We start from the raw sequence: 26,579 nt of genomic DNA, 5'->3' as shown, positions 1-26,579 counted from the left end.
AGATAATTGATGTCAACTGTTGTTTTCCACAATTGATTTATCTTATCCTTTTAGTTGTTCTAAATGTTTCCACAGATAGGTCTTCTACATAAATATGTGCAGTTTGTCTACATGTGTAATCTAACAACACATCATCCCCACAGGGTAGCATCTGCCTAAAAACAGGTTAACTAGCCTCTATTCCCACTCCTTCACCCTAGGGAAGGTGGTGTGATGTCACTAAAGAATCACTGGACTGGGGCCATGAATATACAAAAATTGTACACCCAGTAGTGTGTGTGTGTGTGTGTGTGTGTGTGTGTTACTAGGGTGAGAGTCCTAGGCTTTTATTAAACCTCAAAAGGATCCATTAGTACCTCAAATATGTTGAAATGCTAAACATTAATCTGTTCCGGTCTTCTTTCTAAGTTCTTAGAATTGGGAGAGAGTGGAGGTAGGGAACATGATAGCTCTTCCTCAGTGCCAGTGAAAGGTCCCTGTTGGACTGGGGTCCTCAGGCTCCTGCCACAGGTCTATGTCACTTAAGAGTGCAAAGTTGGCTCTCCTGGTGGGGGAAACTGGTGGCAGAAACTCAAGCCCATCAGAGTTAACAGTCTCCAAGGCTTTGGGCAACGAGCCTGAGGACTTTGTGGCAGATGAAACTCCAGGAGAGAGTCTTCCTAGAAGGCCCAGCATAAAGTCTAAGCATGCCTGTGGCTTTCTAGGGGCAGCCACAGGGAGATGATCCAGGACCAGCTGTGAAAATACCTTTCCCAAGAAGGACTAAAGGATCTGGAGCAATCTGCACCCGGGATCTGAACCAGCGAAACCCTGGGCTTCCAAAGCGGAGCACACAAACTTAACTACTCAGCCACGGGGCCGGCCCCTATTATAGGATCTTACATTCTACACAAAGTGGTATAACATTATTTGATGCTAGTATTAAGCTAAAGATGTATATTGCAAACCTTGGAGAAGACGTTAAAAAAGAAGAAGACTAGCTAATAAGCCAATAGAGAAGATAAAATGGAATACTAAAAAATACTCAATTAATCCAACAGAAGGAAGAAAAGAGGAAGCAGGGAACAAAGATGAGACAGAGAGAAAGCAAATATCAATAATTACATTATATATAAATGAACTAAACATATCATTTAAAAGGGTAGTGCTTGTCACACTCAACGAAAAAAGAAAGACCCATCTACATGGTCTTTATAAGAAACCCACCTTAATATAAAGAAAGGTGGATTAAAAGTAAAAGGATAAAAAACAATTAACTAAGCACACACTAATAATCAAAAGAAAGGTGGAGTAGTAATATTAATATCCAGTGAAGAATACTTAAGGACAAGAAGTATTACGAGAGACAAGTAGGGATATTTCATAATGATAAAAGGAGTTAATTCATCAAGAAAACCTAACATCCTAAATGTGTATGCACCTAACAGAGCCTCGAAATACATAAAACAAAATCTGATAGAACTGGAAGGAGAACTGAGCAAATCCATACTTATAGTTGGAGATTTTCAGTAATTAATTCATAAAACAGAAAGAAAATGGTCAAGAAAGAGGATTTGAACAATAACATTTAACCAACTCGACCTAATTGCTATTTATAGAACTACATTGCATATTATAGGACTATACATTATAGAACTACACCCAACAATTACAGAAAACAGATTTTTTCAAGTATACATATAGAAAAGTATACATATCAAAAAGATAGACCATATGCTGGCCATTAAAAAAAACTCAATAAATTAAACAGAATTGAAGTTAAACAGAATGTATTCTCTGATCACAAAGGAATTAAATTAGAATCCAATAACAAAAACATCTCTGGAAAATCACCAAATATTTGGAAATTAAAAATAACTTTTAAATAATCAACAGATCAAAGAAGAAATCTTTGGAAAGTTAGAAAAACAATTTTTACCTAAATGATAATGAAACTACAACATAGCAGAATTTGTGGGATGTAGCTAAAGTAGTACTTAGAAGCAAGTTTATAATTTTAAATGTCTATATTAGAAAAGAAAAATGTTCTAAACAATTGATCTAAGCTTGCACCTTAAGAATCTAAGAAAAAAAGCAAATTAAATTAAAAGTAAGTAGAAGAAAGGAAATAAGGCTAAGAACAGAAAATGTGATAGGAAATAGACAAACAATAGTGAAAATTTATAAAACGAAAATTTGTTCTTTGAAAAATTCATTAAAATTGACAAAGCTGTGGCTAGGCTAACCAAGAAAAAAGAAGAGAGAAAAAAATTACCATCATGAAGAATAGAAGAGATATCACTACAAATCCTATAAACATTAAAAGAATAAGGAAATATTTTGAACAATTTTATGGCAAAAATAGACAATTTAGATGAAATAGACAAATTCCTTGAAAAACACAAATTTTGCAGCTCTAGATTTTCATTCATTCTTTTTTAAACATTACACTTTGCTGTTTGCTATGTTCATGTTTTCATTTAAATGCTTGGGCATGTTCATAAGAACTGTTTTAAGCTCCTTGTCTGAATACCATCATTTCTGTGGTTTCTAGGTCTGTTTCTATTGGTTGCTTCTTCTCCTGACTCTGGGTCACATTTTGTGCTTCTTCACATATCTGGTAATTTTTGCATTTGATGCTGAATATTATGTATGCTACCTTGTTGAATATTTAGATTTTGTTGTTTTCCTTAAATGAGTACTGAGGTTCATTTTAGAAGGTGGTTAAGTTACTTGCAGATCAGCTTGGTCCTACCAAGGCTGGTTTCACTCTCAGTAAGCGTGGTTAGAGAGCAGCCCTTAATCTACAGCTATTTTTTTAGCCCCATGTCCAAGGCATGACCTTCAGTGAAATCCTTAGGTGTCCAATGACGTCTCTTCACTCTGGTTGGTAGGAACGTGAATGATTCCTGGCCTGAGTGAGCCCTGGGAATTGTTCAGCTTCTAGGTCTCTCAGTTATTCACTGCCTAGCCTGATGGATTTCAATTTCATTCTACACACATGTAGATTGGTGTTTTACCAGAAACTCTTATACAGATCTCTTCTCTATACAAACTCCAGTCCCCTTGGCTTCCCCAAGCTCCATCTCTGAGTTAAACAGAACGTATTCTCTGATCACAAAGGAATTAAATTAGAATTCAATAACAAAAACATCTCTGGAAAATCACCTCTGGAAAATTTCCTCAACTCAAAGTAATGGGCTTTCTTGGGTTCCCCCTCCCTGTGCTGTGATCTGGAAATTTCCTCTAGCCAAAAAGTAGGGTCATCATTCTGCTCTCCTCTTTTCTGTTCCTTCTTTCAAGGATCATAATCCTATGCTGTTATTGTCTAATGTTTGAAAACAGTTGTTTCATATATTTTGTCCAGTTTTTTAATTGTTAATGGAAGGAGGGCAAGTCCTGTACTGGTTACTCTTTCACAGGCAGAAGCAGAAGTCCACACTCATAATACTGACATTTAACAATGTATAACTTAGGTTCCTATTCAACATTTATTGAGGCACTATCATAGGCTGGCATTATGGTATAATAAATATGGCAATATCTCTGATAAGAACGTGACTTAAAAGAAATGTGTAAATCACTTTCAGGAAGTTGACTGTAAAAGTGTAGTCGGATTGTATTTTTACAGTAACGTTAATATTTTCAAATTAATCTGAATCAGGAGTTTGATTCCACTTGACATTATGAATTTTATATGTTAAAACACACAAACTCATTCCTTATCCTTTGTTTTTATTATATAAGTCCTTGATACTATGCACACTGAGGCTTTTTTTTTTTTTTTGCACACTTGTAATCACCATTCAGACTCCCGCCAGACATATTTATTGCTTAAATCTTATTTAAGTGACTTGACTCTTGGGTAAAATAATCAAAGAATAGAGAGTGACGTTGATCTAATCTTGTAGAGTTCTAAAAAAAGGTACACTTGATTACATATTAAATTCAGATGCACAATTCTAGTATAAAGAAATAGTTTTCTCTTCCCGAAAATCTGAGAACATTTCATGAAGCTTTCTGAAAAGATACAGTAATTTTTATTCATTTTAATTTTTGCATCAATTACAGTACACAATTATAAAGATAACTAATGTTAACACAGACCCACATTTAGACAAGTGAGCATGTGGCCCCACCATATTTGCAGGCTCTGAGCATCTCTGCGGTTGCCCACTTTCACCAGTTTTTAATTTCCATGGAACGTGCAGGCATCCACAAGTTCTGTGAAGTAGAACAGAAGAGAAAGACCTTCAGGTACTGCCTGTGCTTACTAAACACAATTCTATTCCTATTTTCTAAAAGTAAATGGTAGGTAATAAAGGTTTTTTTAAAACTCACTCCCTCTCTCTCCTAACCAAGGTGAGTGCTATCCTTAAATACCTACTTTTTCTTTTCCTCCTGTTCTCATCATCTCCAACGTGCAATATAGTTCAACAAAAATTCAGGCACACTACCAATAATTTGATTATTATTATTTTATATCTCCAACATTTCTCTCTCTATATAGAAAGGGCCTACTATAGGCTAAATACCTTTGTTTCTATTAATATTATTTACATATTTTAATTAAAATATTTGAAAATTGGTCCTTTATGAGTGGTATATATGTGTCATTTCCCAACCTTCTCCATATACTGAAGTACTCACACACATACATTTTCATTTTATTAGCAAAAAAAATGGAAATACACATGTAAACAAGTTCAATTTCCAAATGATCTCAAGGCCTTTTGCACTCTCTGTCTCTTTCAAACAATTTGGCCTTCTTTCAGGCAGTGTCTTATACTGTTATCTAATTGGGTCACCCCATTGATAAGTCTGAATCCTCCTGCAGGGCAAGGAGCAAGCCCTACACATCTTTGCGTTCCTGTTGGTATTGGCCCAGGGCTTGGCACATGATGAGCCTTAATCCAAACTGGTTTACCTTGACCCCCGTGTTATTACTCCTCGGTGTTGTATTCTACTCACCAAAGGATAAGCATTGTTTCACATTAGCAATAGCCATGAGATACTCTGGCCCTAAGTATTTTTGATAAGTTGTTGTGTCCTGAAGGTTAGCCAGACATTCCGTGTCATCACTGAAGAGCAGGTCCTTGGGTGAGGATTGGAACAGCTGGAACATCCTGTATTCAAACCCATTTCTTCCAAAGAGCTCCTGGGTCAGACAGACAGACAGTGAGTGACCAGCAGCAGCAGGGAGCATGAAACTGTACAGTCTGCCTCAGAAGACCTGAGTCTGCTGGGCCACTCAGCCCCAGCCCCTGGGAAACCCAGCACACGGCAGCAGTTTAGGAGGCACGGGAGTAAAATGGCAAAAAGTATGGCTTATGGGTTCAAATCCTGGCCCTAGCTTGTCCTTGTCATGCAATTTTAGGAAAATTCCTTCCTGAACTCAGCGAACCTCAGTTCACTCATTAGTAAGTAGAGATAAGAACACTAAATACGAGATGATGTATGCAAATCAACTGCTAAATAGAAAAGGCTCCAAGGTCACTGTATCACTATTCTGCCAATCATTGCTGAGTGTTTTTAACTTTCTAGGTCATACTTGCATGTCTTCCTGCTGCCCAGAGCCCTTGCTACCTTTCCTCTTCTATTCTCTGGATCTGCCAAAGGCACCCAAAGGAAATCCATCTCTTCCTTCCCCTCCCTTCTCTTCCTTTATCCACTTCCCTTGTGGCCAAGGTGGCAGCTCACCCTGTGTGGGGCCCCTCCCTTCAAAAGTCCATGACACAGAGCCTCTCGTTTTGCCAGCTCTCCTTGGCTCGCCATCCTTTAACTGGGTGTGTGGGCAGCATATGCTAAGACTCGGATTACATCTTTGGGGCTCCTCCCAGAATGGGGTGTGCTAGTGCAAAAGGGAGACGAGGCTTTGGGTTTTCTTTAAGACCATTTGATTTAGGCAGCCCGCTACTCCAGAGGATCAGCTTTTGCTGGCTGCCTGTAGAGGTCATACATTGTCTGACTATTGGCTCTTTAACTTTCACGAAGCCTAAAACAGTGCTCATCCTGCTCAAGTTCAGGAAATGCCCTGGCATCCACCCAAGGTCAGGTAGAGTCACCTCCATTCTGCTTTTCCCACATACAGCTCAGCCAAGTGCGAAGGGCACTGAGCCAGCTCCCCTATTCCTGTGACAAAAGAAGAGAGAAGGGGCTAACTCTCACGGAGTAACTGAACCAGCCCAAGAGGCAGCATGACTCTGCTTGGAGAGTCCAGAGAGTCTCGGGAAACCCTCCAGGTGCCCACGTGTCTGAGGCTCTTTCAGTCCTCTTTGATACCCTAGACAACCCCAGAACAAGAAGTGAACGCAGCCACCAGCTTTCCGCTTTCCTCAGAGGCAGAGCTGCAAGAATCAAGTTCTAGCGCCCAGGGAGAAAGAGTGTGAGCCTGGGCCGGGGTGTGTCCCTTCAGCTCTGCAAGTGAACTGAGCACTCAGCTGGGGCGTGCAGACGGGACCCCCTGGGTGCCCGTACCTGTTGGTTGAAGAGCCTTCTGCGAATAAAATCTGCCTTATTTTGCCTTGAGACCACAGCATGATTTGGGACTCTGGCCAGGTGGCAGCTCTGAGCCTCGGTCACAGGCTTCCTGGTACCATCAAGGCACAGCAGCTGAAAGTCTTCCTTCTTCAGATCCTTAGCCCATGCTTCAGGGTTCTTTCCTAAGGAGAGAGAATGGGTCAGCCATAGCTGACAGCTTTGGTCAAGGCACCCTCACTGGGGAATGTGACCGACCACCAGTGTCTGGGAGAATCACAGAGAATCACAGAGAAATAAAACAATTAAGATTTCAAAATAAAACAGAAGAGAAACATTCATCAACTCACAAATTCATAATCTTTCTGGTTAGTGATTTTTTGGTCCTGTTAAAAGCAAAGATTTTCTAACCAGACCGGTAAAAGCCCTAGCCAGAAAGGACAAGATTGATAAATTGAACTATATTAAAATTAGGAATGTCTGTTCATCAAAAGACATCATTAAGAAAGTGAAAAGCCAGGCTTTTCAGAGAGGGACAAGATATTCTCAATACATACAGCTGACAAAAATTTGTATCCAGAATATATAAAGAATGCCTATAAATCAAGAGAGCCAGATGTGCTCATACGCACTGTGGCCTCGTGTGTTTGTGGGTTGAGCTCAAGGCCAATGTGATAAATAACCCTATCAAGTCTGACCAGATGTGAAGAATTTTCTCATTCCCTAAATAAAAAACGTTAGAACCAAAGTCACTGGAATCTGGTAGAGTTAATAAACTTCCCTCGTTGCCCGATGGGGAGTGATCTCCTGTGAGAGCCTCAGATTTTTCCAGGGGAGGAGAGGACAGTGCAGGCGCGTACCGTCAGTGTTCTGCAGGACCGCGGAGTGCTTCACGAAGGCCACATCTCCCTTCTCAACCAGACACCTGCACAGCGAGGGTCAGCTCAGTGGGGAGGATCAAGGAGTGGGAGAGAAAGACGCCAAGAGGGAATCGCCGAGAGCTCACGCCCCCTCCACCTGGGCCACGGGCCACATCTAACACTGACCACTTCTGCACACACAATTGTAAGGCCCAGCTGTCCTGGGAATTACAGGGTAAATGGAATAGGAAAAGAAATCCGCTCCTTTAGTTTCCATTGCAGATAACCATTGTTGGGTTCCTCATTTTAAATACTGATCTGATTCTCCAGAGATGTTTGTGTTCTCCTATTAACAGGGATATTCAAGGATGACTCTGGTTGGATCAAAACTCACATCAGAGATTAAAATCAGCAGGGAAGATGTGATTTTGAAGGAGTCTTGTCACACCTATACGTCTATTCAGCCTTAATAAAAGTTAACGTGCTTCACTAGATATTTGGTCACTCATAATTCCCTGAAAAATGTTTCTCTGTGTTTAAGGTGCATTCTTTATGAGAAATGTTGAGCACATTAAAAATTGGTTTTATGACATTCAGGCAGTGGGAAACTGATATTACTTGTTAATTACCAGGAGCAGCTCTCCAGTTTTCTCTCTCTCCTAACTTCAGATCCCTCTCTCCTTAGCTAGGATCAGCTACTCCCATTCAAGTCCCCTCAGCTCCCTGGCCCTATTTCTTCCTTTACCCCTCCCCTTCATGCATTCCCGGCCCTGAACGAGCACGACCATCTGCCTCAGGTGTGTCCACACCGCAGCAGTGAGGTATCACAGGCCTCCCGACCATTAACTTCACCTGAGGTTCCTGCCTGCCTTTCTCTGCTCTAGACCTGTGCTTCTCAAGGCCGGGACCAGCAGCATCAGCACCAGCCGGGAACTTGTTAGAAATGCACATTCTCGGGCCCCAACCCAGACCCACTGGATCAGAAACTTCTTCAGCGGGGAGTAGGGCAGGGGTGGGGGGACCAGCGATCTGTGTTTTAACAAGCCCTGGAGGAAATTCTGATTTGTGCTCCACTGTGAGAACCACTGCTTGTGACAGCCAGCTCCCCACTCTGTAATGAGTTCAAAATGTTTTCCCACTTCCCTGCAAACCTCTGTGTCTCCCCATACCCGCTCCCCAACACTCACTCTGACATGTGCTCCTGCTTCTCAGAGAAAACATAGAAATCATTACATGAGCTTTCTTTCAGCATCCCTCTGCCAAAACTGCCAGACCCAGGCTCTAGTGCTCTTCTCCCGCCCTCCAGGTACAAAGAAGGAAGCAAGGTCTCCCTCCCAGCAGAAGCGTCTCCCTGCTCTGCATCCCACCCTGCCTGCACTCTCCGACACTTTCCGCTTTAGCTATCCTCTTTCTCTTAGATAATTGGAGCCTTTCCCTGTTCACTGGGCTCTCTTCATCAGCACTCACACTTCTTTTCTTTTTTAAAAAACAATAAGCCCTGCCTTGATCCCACACTGCCCTCAGTTATGGGCCCCTTTCGCCCCCACTCATCCAATCACCTAAATGGAATATTGCACTTACCATAACCAGCCTGTGTTGATCACAGTATTACAATATTATATAGTATTATAATGTGATTTTTATATCTAGGAAGACAAAATTCCTTCTGTAAAATTTTATTTAAAATTTCTTGGCTCTCTTTTGATCTACCAAGCTCTGACACTTTTTTGAGAACTGACTCCTGCCCCCCAACCCCCTCAATTCACCTGGTCACACTCAAGGCAGCTACAACTTTACAATGCAAAGTCACTGCATGAGTTGTGTAAGTAGGAAACTTTCACCTGAACTGGGCTGACAATCCCATTTCCTGGGAATTAGGACTAATACATTATGGTCTGCGTTTGACTGCTTCTTTATAACTGAGGAGCTGCGCCAGCGCTGGGGCTGCTGGTCACAGACATTTCCCTTCATGTAGACTGAGAAATAGAGAAAACCACTCTGCAGGGAATGAGAAAATGAGGCTGATGTGCAGAAAGAGAGAGAGAGAAGCAGCAGAGTGTGTCCCCTCACACAGTCATGTGCTGCATAATGACGCTTCAGTCAACGACAGACCGCATATACAAAAGTGGTCCCCTAGGATTAATACAACATAGCCTAGGTATGTAGTAGGCTATACCATCTAGGTTTGTGTAAGTACACTCTGTGATGCTCGCACAATGATGAGATCTCCTAAGCACACATTTCTCAGAACGTTTCCCCGTTGTTAAGCGACACAAGACTATACTAAAAACTTATTCATTGTTTTTCTGGAATTCTAATTTAACTGGACATCTTGAATTTTATCTGGCAACCCTTGCCTTAAAGTATCTTGGCTGGTTCCCGAGGCTCAGGTCTCAGCGCTTACAAGGAAGCTCCCAGAGCACCTGTTAAAACTTCTCCCTTGGCTTAAGGTGGTTCACATGAGTTTTCATTTGCAACCAAAGGCATCCTTATTCATTTTATTAAAGACATTAGACAAGATAAGTAGACAAAATGTATAGTATTCTAGAGAGTGACACATGCTAAAGAAAATATAAAGCAAGAAAAGTAGATATGAAATATTGGCAAAGATGTGTGTATGTGTCTGTGTGTACGCACGCACATGAAATTATAGATGGAGTGGCCACGAAAGACTTCCCTAAAAAGTCCTAAAGGAAATGAGGGAATTACCATGATGACATGAGGAGAAAGAGCACTCCAGATGGCGGCAAGAACAAGTGCAAAGGCCCTGAGGCAGAAGGGTGCCTGATGTCTTCAAAGAACAGCTGGTAAGCCAAGATGGCTGGAGCAGAAGAGCAACGGGGAAAGACGAAGGACAGGAGGTCACAAAGGGCCTTCCCAGATCACAGAGGGGTCTTATAGGTCAAAGAATGACCCTGACTTTTACTCTGAGTGATATGAGAAATTACTGGTGGGCTTTAAGCAGAGAAATGTGATGCTGTAATTTATGTTTTAACAGACTTGCTCTTGCTGATGTGTTGAGAATAGATCGTGGTGGGGGAGGAGGAGAGAACAGATGCATGGAGACCTGTGAGGGGGCTATTATAACAATCTGGAGAGAAATGATGATGGTTTGGATCAAGGTGGTGTCAGTGGAGATGGGTGATGAGGTCAATTCTGGTTATCTTTTGCAGGTAGAGGCAACATGATTTGATAATGGGCCAGATATGGGGTCTGAGAGAAAGAGTAGACACAAATAACACATAGCAAGGTTTTGGCTTTTTTTCCAAAAGGAAAAATGGAGTTGCCCGGATTTTCTCAGGCCTGTCTCCCTCTCAATATTTACTCCTCAGTTCACATGATCCCTCTGCTTGCTGAGGCCGTCCCTGACCACAGTGTCCAAAATTGTCCCTACTCGAGTCATGGCCACATCACCCCCCTCCATTCCTCTGTAGCACTCACTGCAGTCGGAAGTGACTGTCCTCTTTGAGAGGTTTACTGTCCTTCTCTCCCCCCAGGGCTCAGGGGTACAGGGCCGTGTGTGTCTTGTCGCTGCTGTAACCCCTCTACCTAGAATAGTGCCTGCCACCGACTAGGTGCTCAGTAAGTCTTTCTCGAATGGATGGAGGAGCCCAGGAATATCTATTAAAATGCACTCATCAGCCAGATGTAGGAAGCACATGTCCTGTGCCCTCTGATTTTAAATGGGCTCTGAAAGATTCCATGACATGTCCGACATCACGCAGAAGAAAAGAGCAAGAGTAGAGCCAGCACTGGGACCCTGCACGCATCATCCCTGCCTCTCCCCTGAGGCCCAAAGTCAGCACGTCTGCAGGAGAGTACTCCAGAAAGGGGCTGGACTTGAGTCCTCAGAGCCCCTGGGAATTTGCACTTCTGTTTTCTGGCTCCTCCTAAATGCAGCACCCACATGCTGGGGTGAGGAAAGGACAAGAAGATCACTGGGCTGGTGCCAAAGAGGAAGGTGGGGCACAGACACTACTCGCCTGAGCGCCCCGCTGGGGCCGTAGTATCTCTCGTGGCTGTTGGGAGCACACGTGTGGGCTGGATTGCTGCCGCCGCTGCAGAGAGCACAGAGACTGGAATCCGGATCAGACCCAGGCGCACAGCTTTGACTGAAGAATTCATCTGTGCAGAAGACACAGGAGGTCAGCACTTCCTGCCTGTGTTAGCAAGAAAGCCTCAGATTTTGTCCCTAGAATTGCCTGAATGACATAAAGACACATTTGGGTATTTAGTATCATATTATTAGAAACAAGAACCTTAAGGAATAAAGAAAAGGTTGCAGCTGGAGCAAAGTAAAGGGGAATGGGCTGAAGTTGGGACAAGGGTCTGGGAGCTCACAGACATCCACCCCATCCTGGCACGCAGCAGTGGTGTGGAAGGACAGACACAGATTTAACCCTGAGAGAGTGGACGAAAACGGAAGTCCTGGCTGGTTGAACCTGTCCCATGTTTTCCGACCTCCGCTGCCCCTGCTCTGCTTTACAAGGTCAGCCATCGTGACTCCAAGTCCAAGAAGGCACCTGAGAGGCCCAGCCACCAAGCCCTGTGCTGGGCTCCAGGCAGCACGTGGAGAAAATCGTACAGGCCCCAGCCCCTCCTGGAACCCAAGTCTACCAGGCAACAATCACCAGTGAATTTGTGTTTCCCCCTGTGCTCTGGGGAAAAGAATATGGTTCCACAAGCTGCAGATAAAGGAACCCAGTATAGACCCAGGGGCTCAGGGAGAAGCCTCAAAGTCAAGAGAGGAAGAGTGAATACGAATTACCCAAGTGAAGGACGAAGGGACAAGAGCTTTCCAGAAAAGGAGCAGCATCTGCAAAAGCCTAGGGCAGGGGTTGGGTGTGGGGGGCAAATGCACAGAGAGCTTAATGGGGCTGGACCACCCAGAACAAGAGTGAATGGGGCAGGGGCGTGGTCCAGACCACCTTTTACATGTTTGCGTAGATTTTCTTCTTTATTCCTAGAGAGTTGGGGAGCTTCTGAAGGGCTGTAGATAATGCAGGACCAGAGGTAGTGGGCAGGATATAGTTAGATCTGCACTTTGTGAATATTGGTCTGGCAATGTGAGGTGCAGGCAGGAGGCTACTGCAGTCATCCAGGGGAGATGAGGGCAGCTTGGACTAGAGTAGCACAAAGGGAAGGGAGAGAGGTGGAGCAGGAAGAACTCGACCTCACTAGTGATGGATGGGATGTGGAGGATGATGGCTCGGTTTCCTGCTGGGACAAGTGGATGGACTGTAGCTCCTCCACAAAGCTAGGCAGCTCTGGAGCAGGACCAGGCTTGCCAGAGAGGATGCATTCCATCTTGGACAGGTTAAACTTAATATGCGATTGGGATACCCAACCAGATCGTGTCAAATAGGCAGTTCAATAGGTACAGGTCTGGAGGTCAAGGAGAGATCTATGCTAGGATAAAAACTTGACAGTTATCAACATATAGACATAATATTAATAATAGTGATAGCAGCAAACATTTATCTGGTGCTCGCTATGTGCCTAGCTTTGTACATGTAATATTTGTATGGATGGTAATCGAGGCTGTAGGCATGGAAGTGAGTGCTTGAGGATTGAGTTTAGAGAGGGGAAAAAAGTTGCTTTAAGTAACTCAAACATTCATTAACCAGGTTGGGAAAGGGGGTCTTGGTAGGGGTAGGAGAAAAACCAAGCCAGTGTGTTTTCACAAAAACCAGGAGATAGTGTTCCAAGGTGATTTGAAGAAAGAGAGTTCATGGAGAAATGGACTGGAGCACATTCTTCCAGTTGAGCAACACGGAGGTCACCAGTTGCCTTGACCAGAGTTCTTTCTGTGGAATGATGCGGAGAAGCCAGAGGGCGGCGAGTGGAGGAGTGAGTGGGAGGTGAGTGGTTCAGACCATGGTTTTAAGAAATCTTGCAGTAAAGGGGAGGAGAAAGAAGGCAGGAGCTAGAGGAGAATATTGAGAGAGGGAAGATTTTTGAAGGTAGAAGACATTGAGTGTGTGTACATGTTGAAAGAAATTGTTTGGATATACCAGAGGGAGAAGAAGTAACCGAGGGTATGAGGCTCTGGGGAGGGGAGCAAGGCAGGGGCTGACACCCAAGTGCAGGTGGAGGGATCCACTGGTCTGTGGAGAGAGGCCAAGCAGACGCAGCCCTCAGGAGGCCCAAGACTTTGGCGGTGGGATGTTGAGGGGGAACAGTTTCAATGGTCTCTTGCAGGTGCAGATGAGATCATCTGCTGAGGAAGTGATATACGGATGTGGGATGGAGGTGTGTGGGCAGTTAGGTCATTAGGATAATTATTGGGAAGTGTGGGGGTGTGGAGAAGAGAAACAGTGGGGCTGCTCATGACTTCCAGGGGCCTACTGAAGCCAGCAGCTGGAGCATCTCCAGCGGAATGAACTGCCCTGTGACTCTCTCCAGCCATGTTCAGCTGCTCAGGTGCAGAGGGCAAAGAGAACAGGCAATGGGGTTCATGCAGGACTGGGACTTGTCAGATGGCTGGGGAAGGCAGGGGAGCAGGAGTCTTTTAGGTACTGGCGAGAGTGTTGCTGAAATGACTAGCATAAGAATCTAAGAAAGATGAGGATGCAAGGGAAAGCTAAAGGACTTGCTGGTGTAAGGTTTTCAATTTTACCAAAGCAGCCAATTCAGTTTATATGGAAAAACAATACACACACACACACACGTGCACACACATACACCCCACTCTTGCTTTGCAACCCCAGGCTTGTTCCCTGATAAAGAATAGGGTTATTCCCTGAGATCTGCCCTTTGGGCCAAGCCACTCCCTGCAGAAGCAAGGAGGTGAGCAGAAAGGGAAGGACCTGCCCAAGAAGACGCGAAGCTTGCCCACAATGTCTGTCCAGCCCTTGACACCACCACCCAATTATGCCATTCCTTGCCATTCGTTGAACTGAATTTCTCCCCCTACACAGGCACAGGCCCAAGGAAGGGGCTGCCACACCACCTCCCAGAACACACTTACCAAATTTACAGGACCCAGTTTGGTTGTATATTAAGCCCATGGGGATGTGCCAGCCTGCAGAAGTGCCAACGGCACTGTGGCAGGATTTCTTGCCTTGCAGAGAGTTCCAGGTGAGGTCGGCATCTGATTTCTTAACCACTGCCACGACGTAGTAACCTTGCAACAAAGATTCCAAGATGCAATTTCAACAGCTCCAGGGCCCTCCAAAAATGTATTCTAGAGCTGCTGAGGCTAGCCTCTGCCGGCCACTTTCCCAGGAGAGGGGGAATAGCTTGAAGCCCTCACCTTACTCTAGCAGAGGACCCTCCCAACAACTGCTATTATTAGGTACTGGGCCGAACAGACTGACACTACTGCTCTCCAGATATGTCTACATACATCCATTCACAAATATTGACACACAAACTTCATACTTTTTCAATGGAATCCTGCTATACATTCTTTTCTGCGAGTTGCTTTATTCTTCCTAAGGAATATATTGTGGATACCTTTTGATTCAGTAGAAATAGATATGGCTATCTCATTCTATTTATTGGTTGGATCTAAGTTATGTCCCACTGTATGGATTATTTTATAGTTCCCTTCCTGGTGGGCATTTACATTGTGACCCATTTCTCCTTATTACAACCCACTTATCTATATGTCTTTGTATATATGAGTGTGCACCTGTTACATATTTCTGTTGACTAGAAGTCCAAAAGAAGGAGCTTTCATGACTTCTTTTTTAAAATTGTCTCTCATTTTATAGGTTTACAATCATGTCATTTTCTAATAATGACAATTTAATCTCTCTTTCTTTCCCCAATATTAAAACAAATCTCTTTTTCTTATCTTACTGCATTCAGTTCCAAAATGATGCTGAATATCTTTGGTGGAAGACAGCCTATTTGTCTAGCTCCTGATTCTAATGGGAACACCATTGATATTTTATCTATTTCTATCCCAATATTATGTAACCGAATTGTACTTATTGAGTAAGGCCTAAACTGCAAAGCTGAATTGATCATAAGATTAGAATCATAAATCTTCAGAATTAGAAGATAATGTGGCTCACCACCGCCATCCCCCACACACACACACTCTCTTTCCTGCTATTGAGGTTCATGTCTCTATATATTCAAGCCTGGAAAAGTTCAGAGTCAACATGACAGTTGGAAGACTTGCCTCGCCAGTCACTTCCTAAATGACCTCAGACAAGTCACTTCGCATCTACGATTGTAAATTTCTCTTCAGTAAAATGGTGACAGTGATACCCACCCCAGAGGGCTATTTAGGGGGATCAGATATGCTAATGTGAGCATCTTGTACATTAGGAACGGGAAGGGGAGTTTACATCGATTGGTTGCCAGCCATGTTGCTAGTGGCAGAAGCAGCCCCAGAACCCCTCTCTGGTTAAGTACAATCTCCTGAGGCCGCAGCAAGCCCATGCCTCCCCAGCAGTGCTCTATTACACCATCCCAGTAGCCAAGTACTATTACAGTGTCTTTCTTGAGGTGTAACTATTTCTGCACAAAGGGCATTAATTATTATCATCTGTTTTGTGTGTGTGTGTGTGTGTGTGTGTGTGTGTGAGAGAGTGGGTGGGTGGGTTCATGGACTTGAGTGTGGCTTTGGGGTTAAAGCCTCTCCATCTCTACTCAGATCTACCCTTCTCCATCACAGTCAGCCCCCCTGAACTGTCTTCCAGGGTCCTTGTTGACCTACGTGTGCATATCACTGCAGTTCCTGGAAATTTCAACCACTCTTGCAGCAGTTGGAGTTCTTTCAGACTTCATGTAATCTATAATCAGAATAGACTTCAGGGCTGATGAAATGCCGGCCCTTAGGGTTGGGGACAAAGTCACAACTCAGAGAAGACTGTTGGCCATGAAAGCAGAGAGGGGAGTAGGACAGCATACCCCAGGGCTTGAGTCCTGCTGCAAACAAAGGGGAGCTGCTGCGGCTTCGCACTCCACAGGGCTTTGTGGAGGGTGGGCAATGCAGGGCCTCTGACCAGGTGCTAGGCAGTGAACAGAGACGCTGCTTGTACTGTGGTGTGCCAAATGCGCCCAACTCCCCCAGCTCGCCTGGCTCCTAAAAAACTCCAGACCCAAGGGAGCACCTGTTTCCATCTCAGGATCCTCTGTCACAGTGGTTTCCAAATCTTAATGTTGGAGGACTTGTTAAAACACAGGGCAGTGGCCCCATCCTTGGAGTTTCTGACTCAGTAGATCCAGGATGGGGCCCAAGAACTTTCATTGCTAAGAAGTTCTCAGGTGATGCTGAGGCAGCTGGTCCAGGCACCACACTGGATAGAGAACCACTGTTCTCGCTAATGCCCAGGATTAGGTACTTCAGGGACAGATACAGACCCTCTCTGCCCATGTGGAGACACAGATGGGAGAACCTGTCACCTGGCCTCATACTCTAAAGACGAGTCGACTCCCCTGCTATTCAAATCCAGCTGCTAAAAGCTACAGGATTGATTTCATTGTCCTCCTCCTGTTCATTAGCAGCATCTATGAATCTCCTTCTCTTGAGAGGCCTCCACTCAGCCCCAGAAATGTCAGGAACGGGCTCCTGCCCCGGTGCTGACCTTCATCCAGAGAAGGGCAGGCAGCATGTGACAAGGACCAGTGTGGTGTGTCAGGAAGGGGACAGGGTTTCCAGGCACGGCGCCGCCTCTTCTCAAGCCCAGGTGCGGCCACATCCTGGCTGTGTGGCCCTGGGCAAGTCACACAGTCCCTGAGCCTCTCTTTCCCCATCTACAAAGCACGGGACAGTGATACCCACATACCAGAGGAGTGCTGAGTAAACGGGAATAGTGCAAGCAGGAGTCTTTGATCTACTATAAAGCACCTACAAATAGTAATTACTATTACAGCTTCATGAAGCTTTGCTCCTTTACAATTAACTGTGGCATCTCCTTTTTGTTTGTTTGTTTGTTTTTTAGAACTCTAGTAACTTTTGTTTATTTCTGAGCCTTTCTTCACCCTCTCCTCAACAATGGGCCTTTATTTTTGAGTCCCAGGGTTACTGATCTGACTCACCTTCCACGGGTGTATGCACACACTTAGACCCAAGCTGCTCATTGCCATCTGTAGGCACTAAAAAAGAAAAATTAAAAAATCAAGGTACATGGCATTAAACTCTCACATTACTCAGTCCAGTGTCATGAGCTTCTCAATCTCAAGAGTCAGGAAATGAGGAGAAACACTAACTAAGCAGTTGGTCATTGGTCATCAACAAGCCAAGATTCTGCCATCCTCCTCTCCCCCGATCTTTGCCATTTGAACATTAAGTTCCATCCCAGAATCTCCCCAACACTCAGGAAGCTACAGAGAAAGGAAATGAGATGCTTGCTGAAAGCAGGGGAGCAGAGACCACTGCAGATCTTGCCAAAGATCTTTCCACATTCACTGTGTGGTTCAAGTCATCCTCACATCCTTCCTTCCCCTCAGAGCTCTGCACTATGGTAAGCAATCATTATGTTCTTGTTATGTTGGAGGGGAAAGAACCAGTCCATGGAGTCAGAAAGACCTGGAAGCAGTCTTTATTCTATCTTGGACACATCATTCAACTTCTCTAAGCCTTAGTTTTTACACCTGTAAAATGGAGATACCACTATTTACTTCACAGAGTTGGTTTGCTTTAAAGGATAACATAGATGCCTAGCAGATGAGGCGTCTAACAAATGATATGGGTGAAATCCACTTTTCCCCTAGCTTTATTTTTTCAAGTGGATGGATCCTCACCAAAGACCATGACCTTGTGGCCCCACCCCTCAATCTTCCAGTGTAGCCAGAGTGAGTTAATTTCGGTCTAGTAAATTTCACAAAAGGATCCAGGCACTTGTGGCTCAGTCCCTTTTTCTCTACTGAAGAGAGCGGGGAGAGGCTGGTTTAAATCTTCTCACCTATGACAAAATGCGTTTTCCTCCGCCCTCAGCCATGGGGTAAGCCAAGAGACGTGTTCTCCTGAATTAGTGGGCAACTCTAGTTCACAGGCAATTTGGCAAGCCAGGTGGCCTGCTCTGTACCATGCCCTCCAACATCATTCTTTTAGTAACGAAGTTGTTACTCTGGTCTCTTTCTGCCTAACTCCTATGTCTGTATCTTAATTGGTTCTGACTCTGGGGAAGGGAGATGTTATCTACTAGCTCCCTACATTCCAAAAATAGTTACTATTATCTCAACAATGAACTAAATTATTTCTTCATCTTTCTATGTCCGTGGCCCAGAGTGAATAAACCACTTACTGTAGTTCTCGGCCAGGACAGGCACCAGACCACACTTGCCCGCTGTGTAGATGAATCCTCCATCTAAGCTCACGGCATCAGCTTCTCCTTTCTGAAGTTAAGAAATAAATCAGTAGCACAACAGTGAGGCTGTGATCCTGTCTCACTGACCCTCAGAGGTTTCCATCTTGTTGACTTCATGTCACATGTCCTTGTGATAAACCCAATCATGGATCACCCAAAGCTTCTGCCACATAAACATGGGGTTTGCAAAACTGGACATGCTTTTGGCCCATTGACCCAGGAACAAGAGCCCAACCCATGTCATGCTCCCTGGCCCTCTCTGTGTCCCCTCATGAAACCAATGCTGAGTACTGGACATGTCTCACCACACTTGCTTTGTGACCACTGTCACTCAAAAATCCACATGGCCAGACTCAGGGAACATATTTAATATGCTTCCGTGGAACACGTTTTCTTCCACATGATGGTGTTTAATTCTGTTCCCCTAACCCCATTAGCACTATACTCAGAGCCCCAGCACAGCAAAGATTGTCAATAAATAATTAATTTCTCTAATTAAATAATTTATTAATAATTAACTTGTTATTTTAATCAATGAAATTTTCCAACAACAGAGCAAAATAAGTACACTTACAGTCTTAGATAAGGTCATCGAGACAAAAACACACAGACACACACACACTTTTCACTTAAAACAGTAGTAACTATAGAAGCAAAAACTTATCAAGCCCTTACAGTGGACCAGGCCCTTTCTAACCACTTCACAGTGATTACCTCAGGGATTCCTTACAGAATCCAGTAAGGTGGGTACTATAATTCTCCCCCTTTATACATTAGCAAACTGAAGCAGAGAGAGGTTAAATAATTTGCCTGATAAATAGTCACTAAGACTTAAATTCAGGCAGTTTAATTCCTTAACTTCTGTTTGTAACCACAAAACCACACAGTCTCCAGGATCTGACTACTCCAAAGGACACATCCCTAAAAACTACTTTATATACATTTTTTTCATCCATAAAATGGGTGATAAATATACATCATAGGCTTATTGTGAGGATTAAATGAATTAATGAAAGTTAAGAGCTCATAAACATGCTTGACACACAGTAGGGAACTCCAGAAATACTAGCTGTCATGACTATTAAAGATGAACTCAGAAATATTGATGGTTATAGAACAAAAATCTTCAATCCTAGGCAGGCTCCTAGGCAGGATGTCCCTCAGGGCTCCCTGGACTCCAGAGCTGATCACCAAAGGAGTCTGGGTCTTGGGCAGGCTCTGCGTTTCTACCAAGCCTACCATATTATCTATAATAGCAAAAGATTTGGAAATAATCCAAATATAGACATTTAGAAATTGGTTAAATAAATTGAGGCAGAAATATTTGATGAAATATTATGCAGCCATTAAAATCATATTTTAAGTGAATTCATTACCTAAAAAAGTGCTCACCAACTGTGCTCACGACTTTAATAATAACAATAGCTAACATTTATTGGCTCTTTACTATATGCCAGGCAATGTTACAAGCACTCAAATTCATCTAATCCTTATTATTGACAAATTTAGGAGACTGTATAAATTGCAAGATCTTAATCTTATCGGTTTGTGCCAGAGAGATTTACCAAAATTAGGATCCTCTTTCTTAACAAAGTTTGTATGTCTCCTAAGTTTGTCAGTTTTTCATCCTTTTATTTATAAATTTATTTTTTCTAGTCACAAAAATATTATCTGCTCATAGAGAAATAGAAAGTTAATAACAACACAACTTCATAACTCAGAAATTATGTGGTGATGATCTCCGAGTTATGAAGTTGTGAATGATTTTATTTATTTTTCGTTTCTCCTCCAGCATGTAATTTTTTCTTTTTTTTGAGGAAGATTAGCCCTGAGCTAACTACTGCCAGTCCTCCTCTTTTTGCTGAGGAAGACTGGCCCTGAGCAAACATCCATGCCCATCTTCCTCTACATTATACGTGGGACGCCTACCACAGCATGGCTTTTGCCAAGCGGTGTCATGTCCACACCCGGGATCTGAACTGGCGAACCCTGGGCCGCCAAGAAGCGGAACGTGCGAACTTAACCACCGCGCCACCGGGCCGGCCCCCAGCACATAATATTTTTATCACCAGAAAACATATTAAAGTCATGACTAAAGGATTGAGAAGGTTGATTTGCCCTCACCATCCAAAGGGGCCCCGACCACCCCCTGGGATGACACCCCACTTCCTGCAGCTCCTAGGCAGGATGCCCCTCAGGGCTCCCTGGACTCCAGAGCTGATCACCAAAGGAGTCTGGGTCTTGGGCAGGCTCTGCGTTTCTACCAAGCCTGAGCTGGAGGGGCCTGTTGGGTGGAGTAGGGTGGGGCTTTGGAGGGTGGGGGGCAGCACACAACAGATGCATCTCAGCCGCAAGGCTGACAGGAAGGCATCTGGGAAGGGGGCAGAAAGGCCATGTGTCTGTGTGTCTGAGCTCAGCTGTGGAGTGGGGCCCTGCTTACCACGATGGCAGCGATGCAGTCTTCAGTGGTCTCCTCTGTGGTGCACTCTAAGGCGCCACCGCTCACAGCACTCCACTCGTCACACTTGGTCCTCTCATGTTGGCCCACTGAGCACCAGAGCACCCTCTGGGGGTCTTCCACAACTGGGATGAGTGAAGAAGAGCCAGGCATCCAAAGGAAGACCCAAGATGGGTCTGGGGGTTTAGTGCCACTGGCTAATGGCTGCCCGATGGAGTCCCTACTGACAGCAGCTGAGTTCTCATATCTCATGCCCACATCACCACTCATTCCTGCCTATCACCCCCAAGAGAAATGGGGAACTCGGTTCTCAGAAAAAGCAGGGAAGGCAGAGCAACTCCCCTCCCTCCTGAACTCACCTGCTCAGGCATCACCACCTCCAGGGAGGCCTCTGAGCACCAGCCCAGCTCAGGGCCTTCAGGGGTTTTCTCTTACAGGATGGGGTTCTCCCACCCAGGAAGCATTCCCAGGTGGTAGTCACGGGCTCTGTTCTGGAAGGGCCTGCTTGCTCTCCCCTTACCCAATGTCTCTGCTCACCACTGTATGCCCAGGCCTAACACAGTGGCTCTTGTAAATACTCAATAACTATTGGCTGATGACTAAATGAATTTTAAAAAAGAAAGAAGGAAGGAAGAAATGAACCATAGGGATCCAGAGGAAGGCAGGAGCTGGATTAAAACCTTCTGAAATTCTATTTCCACTCCTGATGGTGGCAGAGGCCACGTTCCCACTTCAGTTTAGGATGGGCTATATTCCCATTCAAACAGAACTGCCTCAGGGAAACTTGACCCTGGTTAATACAAGGGAGCCAGAACCATCATTACTTCAAGTGTCTGTAATCAGAAGGTCCTGAAAACCCTTTTGTGGTCTCAAAATTCAGGCCTTTTCCCCAGCTCAGCAGAAAATCCCTTCATTAACCCAACGCAGTTGGTAGCGCCCTTGGGCTCCCAGGCCAGTGAAGGTTGGGTGAGGCCTGCAGGCACCAGGAAAGCCTCTATGGCCCCCATCCTGTGTGCTGCCCTCCCAGGACCTTGCATACCTCTCCTTAGATGCTGAATGGCAGCTGAATATTCATATCCCAAGTACAGCTTGGCATCCATCTTAGGTGGGACTCTTAAAAACCCAAGGGTGGCGTCTGTAAACAGCAGGTCCTTCCCATAAGGAGAGCCAAAGAGCTGGAATGCTAAATTCTTGTCACTTCCAAAAATTTCCTGTTCAAAGGATAAAAGAAACAGTGAAGGAAGGAGGCTGGCATAGAGAAATAAAGGGAAAACAAACCCCACACCAGACAGGAAAAGAGAAAGGGTGAGAAATATGAGCACCTGAGAGTGAAGACAGTGGCCAAGGCCCTCGGCAGTCCCTATGCTCACAGGGGGCCCGAGTCTCTGTCCGAGGAACGCTTTACTCAAACCCCAGCTTGTCCACCTTTGAGTCTCAGGGAAACTGCCAGGGGCTGCCCCCAGGTCTGTAGGATGGGGTACAGGTCACCGTGTGCCAGGCAGCTGCCCCTCTCCAGTGCTATGTTCCCCCAGGGCAGTCCTTGAAGACTGCCTCATTCGTGGCTCTCTGATTGCCCAGAGTGTCTCTAGTGGTCTCTATTCTGGAGCGGCTTGTGATCTGGGACCCTGCCATCAAGCCTGAAGGTCAGGAGTCCTGGGCTTGGCTCCCAGCCCAGACCAGCACTGAAGGATCTCAAGCAGTCCCCTTTGCCTGTGACTCCCACTGACCAGCCCCAAAGCAGTTCCTGGCGGGAGCTGATGGTAACACCTACCCACACACTCTTTCCAGTATCTGTCTGCTTTTTGCTTTTGCAGTGGCTATGCATGAAATGTCACTTGCTGCCTTCTCTGGCAAACCCCCACACTTCCAAGGGGTGCACACAGCTTACTCCCCAGGGCCCAGGAATCTTCCCAGATATAATACCCTGCAAATCAGTCCCTCTGTCCTCTGCAAAGTACACACTCCACATCCCCAAGGCTGTGCCATCTCATCTAGTGATCATTTGTATGTACAATATACTCATTGTATCTTCCACATTCCTTTCTAAGCGACTCAAGGGCAAGTCTTTGTCTAGTTCATCTCTGAATCCCCAGTGCTGAACAGAGAGTGCTGACAGAGATGGGACAGGGTGATGAATGAGGGCTGGCTGGGAGAGACTGCCACCAACGCAGGACAGAGGGAGAATGCTCACGGCCGGGTACCTGCCGCTGAGGGATCACAGGCCAATGGGATAATAATGGAACATTTCGTGGAGGAGGGGCATCTGCACTGCATCCTGAGGATTTCTTTAGAACTGAAAAGAATAAAATGGGACAAGGAAGGTCTTCTGCAAAGAGTCTTTGGCCTTCTGGGTCGATGATGCTAGGCGAGGGTTTTATGGCCTCTGCTGTCTATAACATATACAGCCTAAGTGTCTTGTCAGTGAAGCAGATGATGTGTGCCGTGGGTCCTGCTGTGTCCTACATCCAGAAGGACTTCCAGAGTGGCTAGGACGGTATTAAGGAAAATGCCCCAAATCCAAGCAGGAACCCCTAAGCAGGAGGGGAGTACAGTGGGTGGGGATACCTGGGCCCGGTTAAGAAGCTCCCAGATCAAGTCCTCCTTGCCGTCCACGCTTCGAGCCACAATGGCGTGAGAAGGGACCAGGGCTAGGTGACACTCTTTATATTCCTCCACTGGCTTCCGGACCATGTCCCTGCAGAGCAGCTGATAGTCATCCCTGTCGACCCTGTCTGGCAGGTTCTCTAGGGGAGGAAAGCCCAGATGAGCCGACTGCAGGCCGAGCCATGAGCTCTGGTCCCTGCTCCTCACTGCATCACCAACTGTCTGACCTTGTTGAAACAACTTTCGAGGTCCAAGATGAAGCCGCTCCTACCTGGGATGCCATGTCAGCAGACGAAAACGTAGACAACGTCTTTTGCCTGTAAGTGCTCCACTTGACCAGAAACACAGTGTATTCCGTCAGCCAATCGCCAGATGCCAAGCCAGCTCTGGGCTCTATACTTATTTCCTTGTTCCTTCTCACCCCAAACAAGGTTGACCACATGACCCCAAACCAATCAGATATTTTCTGTTTTTCTCTTCCTTGCTCTTTATTCTTCATCCTATGAGAGCTCCCTGCCTTCTGCCCCATTTTGCAGTTAGAATGGAGACTGTCCACTTCATGAAGTGTTAAAGTTTGTTTCTATCACCTAAATTGACTTCTTTAATCATTCTTTTTTTTAACAACCTAAAGAGGACTGAAAGGGAATATTTTCCAAATACGTTTTATACCGATGAGAAACCTGAGGCCTCGGGAGATGACATGACTGGTTCTCACCACAGACAGACAAGGGCTGGGAGGCGTGCTTGGCCCAGGGCCACTCTGACTGCCTCCCATCTCTGTGGCTCTGCTAATGTGAATGGTGACAGAAATGTTTTCCGAGCGCTCACAGCACACCAAAGACTGTGCTGAAGGCTCTCCACACTCTTTTTCGTTTAGGAACATGATTATCCCATTCTAGAGATGAGTAAACTGAGGCTGAGGGAGGTGAGGTAACTCGTCAAAGTCTCAGCTAGTCTGAGGCTGACACGTCGCCATGCTGGGAAAACCCAGGTCCCCCACCAAGGCAGCAACTGCCCTGGATGCAGAGGCTGCTGCGGAAAGGCCATGGAAGGGTTGAGGGGTGGATGGAGGCCTGGGGGCCCGGCCATGGCACTCTATAGGTACAAGAAGGACCAGAAAACCTTGTGAGGAAAACAGGCTCTTCGGTTCCCCTTGTCTAGGTATTAGAAGGTGTTCTGGGTTGAACTGTGTCAGCCCCAAAATTCGTATGTTTGAAGTCCTCACCCCCAGTACCTCAAAATGTGACCTTATTTGGAAATAGAGATGTAATTAGTTAAGATGAGGTCCTACTGGAGTAGGGTGGGCCCCAATCCAGCATGACTGGTGTTCTCCAAAAAAGGGGACATTTGGACACAGACAAGACATGCATACAGGGAGAACGTCACGTGAAGAGAAAAACAGAATTTGGGGAGACGCAACTACAAGCCAACGAATGCCAAGATTGCCAGCAAACCACTAGAAGCCAGGAGAAAGGCAGGGAACAGACCCGCCCTCAGAACCTTCAGAAGGAACCAACCTTGCCAACGTCTTGATCTTAGAATTCTAGCCTCTAGAGCTATGAGACAATACAATTCTGTTGCTTAAGCCACCCAGTTTGCGGCACTTTGTTATGACAGCCCTAGAAAACTAATACAGGTCTTTGGGGTTGACAAAAATCTCATATTGAAGGAGTACTATTAGGGCTCTTGTGAATGGTTACAATTTTAATTAGATATGTCCTAGAGAAAACACATTTTGAATCCTTATATTAAAAGAAAAAATTTTACGGGCCGGCCCCGTGGCCGAGCGGTTAAGTTCACGCACTCCACTTCGGTGGCCCAGGGTTTCGCCGGTTCAGATCCTGGGTGCGGACATGGCACTGCTCATCAAGCCATGCTGAGGCGGCATCCCACATGCCACAACTAGAAGGACCCACAACTAAAATATACAACTATGTACTGGGGGGCTTTGGGGAGAAAAAGGAAAAATAAAATCTTTTAAAAAGAAAAAGTTTTAAACGATTTAGTAATGTTTGAATTAAACTAAAAGAATCAATATGATCTAATATCTTCAGAAAGAAAGAACTTTTCTACCTCAGTCACCCAAGGGCCCAGTGGTGGCAGCAGCGGCCCAGCCACACTCATTTTCACCCCCAAAAGCCCAGCGGATGGTCCCTCGTAAACTTCTACTTAAGAGGCAATGAGGGCTCTTGTAGAAGAGCAGACGAGTGGCCTTCGGCAAAGGTCAGTCAGCAGGGTCTGGGACGACCTGTGGCTCTGGGAAAGTGAGGATGTTTTCAAATACTTCAGGGTGAGTGTTAGAAGAGGCTGCCCACTGGAATAGCTCAGGTACCGCGAGCAACGAGAAGAAAGAACAATTATTTGGAACAATTTGATTCTGAAAGATGAAACCCAGAGATAACCCCACTAATTAAAATTACTGATAATAAAACAGGCATCAGTTGCCAAAATGCTAATGAACTGGGTCATTGTGTAATAATGAGGGGACAGAGGACTGGGAATGGCCGAACACGGGAACAGAGGACACTAAACTTCTATTTCATGTTAGAGGGAAACGCTAGGTTGGGAGGAACTAGGCCCACGTAAAAACGAGGACTCAATTCTCATGGAGGTAGCAGACATTTGCTTTAAAAGTGACCTTAGCATAGTGAATATACATTTGGTTTTAAACATCTTGAGTGATACAAGTGTGGTCTGTATCTGACAGAAATTTAATTGGTTATAAAAACCCAGACTCTGTAACCTCAACTTGTCTGAAATACTACTTTGTTTGCTTCTGGTAAATTGCCCAAAATTCTGGAAAGTTTCTTTGGGGTTTTTTTTTTAATATAGAAATAGAGAAGAAATACTTTTTTGCCCATGGTAATGAAGCTGTTGCAACAGATTTAATTGTAGATGTGCTAATAAGTTTTGAAATCATTAAAATAATTT

The 26,579-nt window shown here is 45.0% G+C and overlaps 1 protein-coding gene across 1 annotated transcript in view; it reads right to left on the bottom strand.

Moving 5' to 3' along the window:
• Positions 1-3,996: 3,996 nt before the first annotated feature.
• The window catches only part of LOC124252449 (inhibitor of carbonic anhydrase-like), a 36,657-nt gene continuing 14,074 nt past the window's right edge, over positions 3,997-26,579 (bottom strand). The window contains exons 7-17 of the mRNA XM_046685969.1: positions 23,610-23,788; positions 22,084-22,255; positions 21,027-21,169; positions 18,524-18,614; positions 17,316-17,372; positions 14,287-14,442; positions 11,300-11,441; positions 7,317-7,381; positions 6,457-6,641; positions 4,951-5,137; positions 3,997-4,203 (exon numbers count right to left, since the gene is read on the bottom strand). Of these exons, the coding sequence (XP_046541925.1) occupies positions 4,169-4,203; positions 4,951-5,137; positions 6,457-6,641; positions 7,317-7,381; positions 11,300-11,441; positions 14,287-14,442; positions 17,316-17,372; positions 18,524-18,614; positions 21,027-21,169; positions 22,084-22,255; positions 23,610-23,788 (1,412 nt within the window). The 3' untranslated portion in view covers positions 3,997-4,168. The remainder of the gene's footprint in view (positions 4,204-4,950; positions 5,138-6,456; positions 6,642-7,316; positions 7,382-11,299; positions 11,442-14,286; positions 14,443-17,315; positions 17,373-18,523; positions 18,615-21,026; positions 21,170-22,083; positions 22,256-23,609; positions 23,789-26,579) is intronic.

The sequence above is a fragment of the Equus quagga genome, chromosome 1 (assembly GCF_021613505.1).
Source record: "Equus quagga isolate Etosha38 chromosome 1, UCLA_HA_Equagga_1.0, whole genome shotgun sequence".
Taxonomy (NCBI): Eukaryota; Metazoa; Chordata; class Mammalia; order Perissodactyla; family Equidae; genus Equus; species Equus quagga.
The sequence above is the reverse complement of the archived record's forward strand: the minus strand, read 5'-3'. Positions and strand labels throughout refer to the sequence as shown.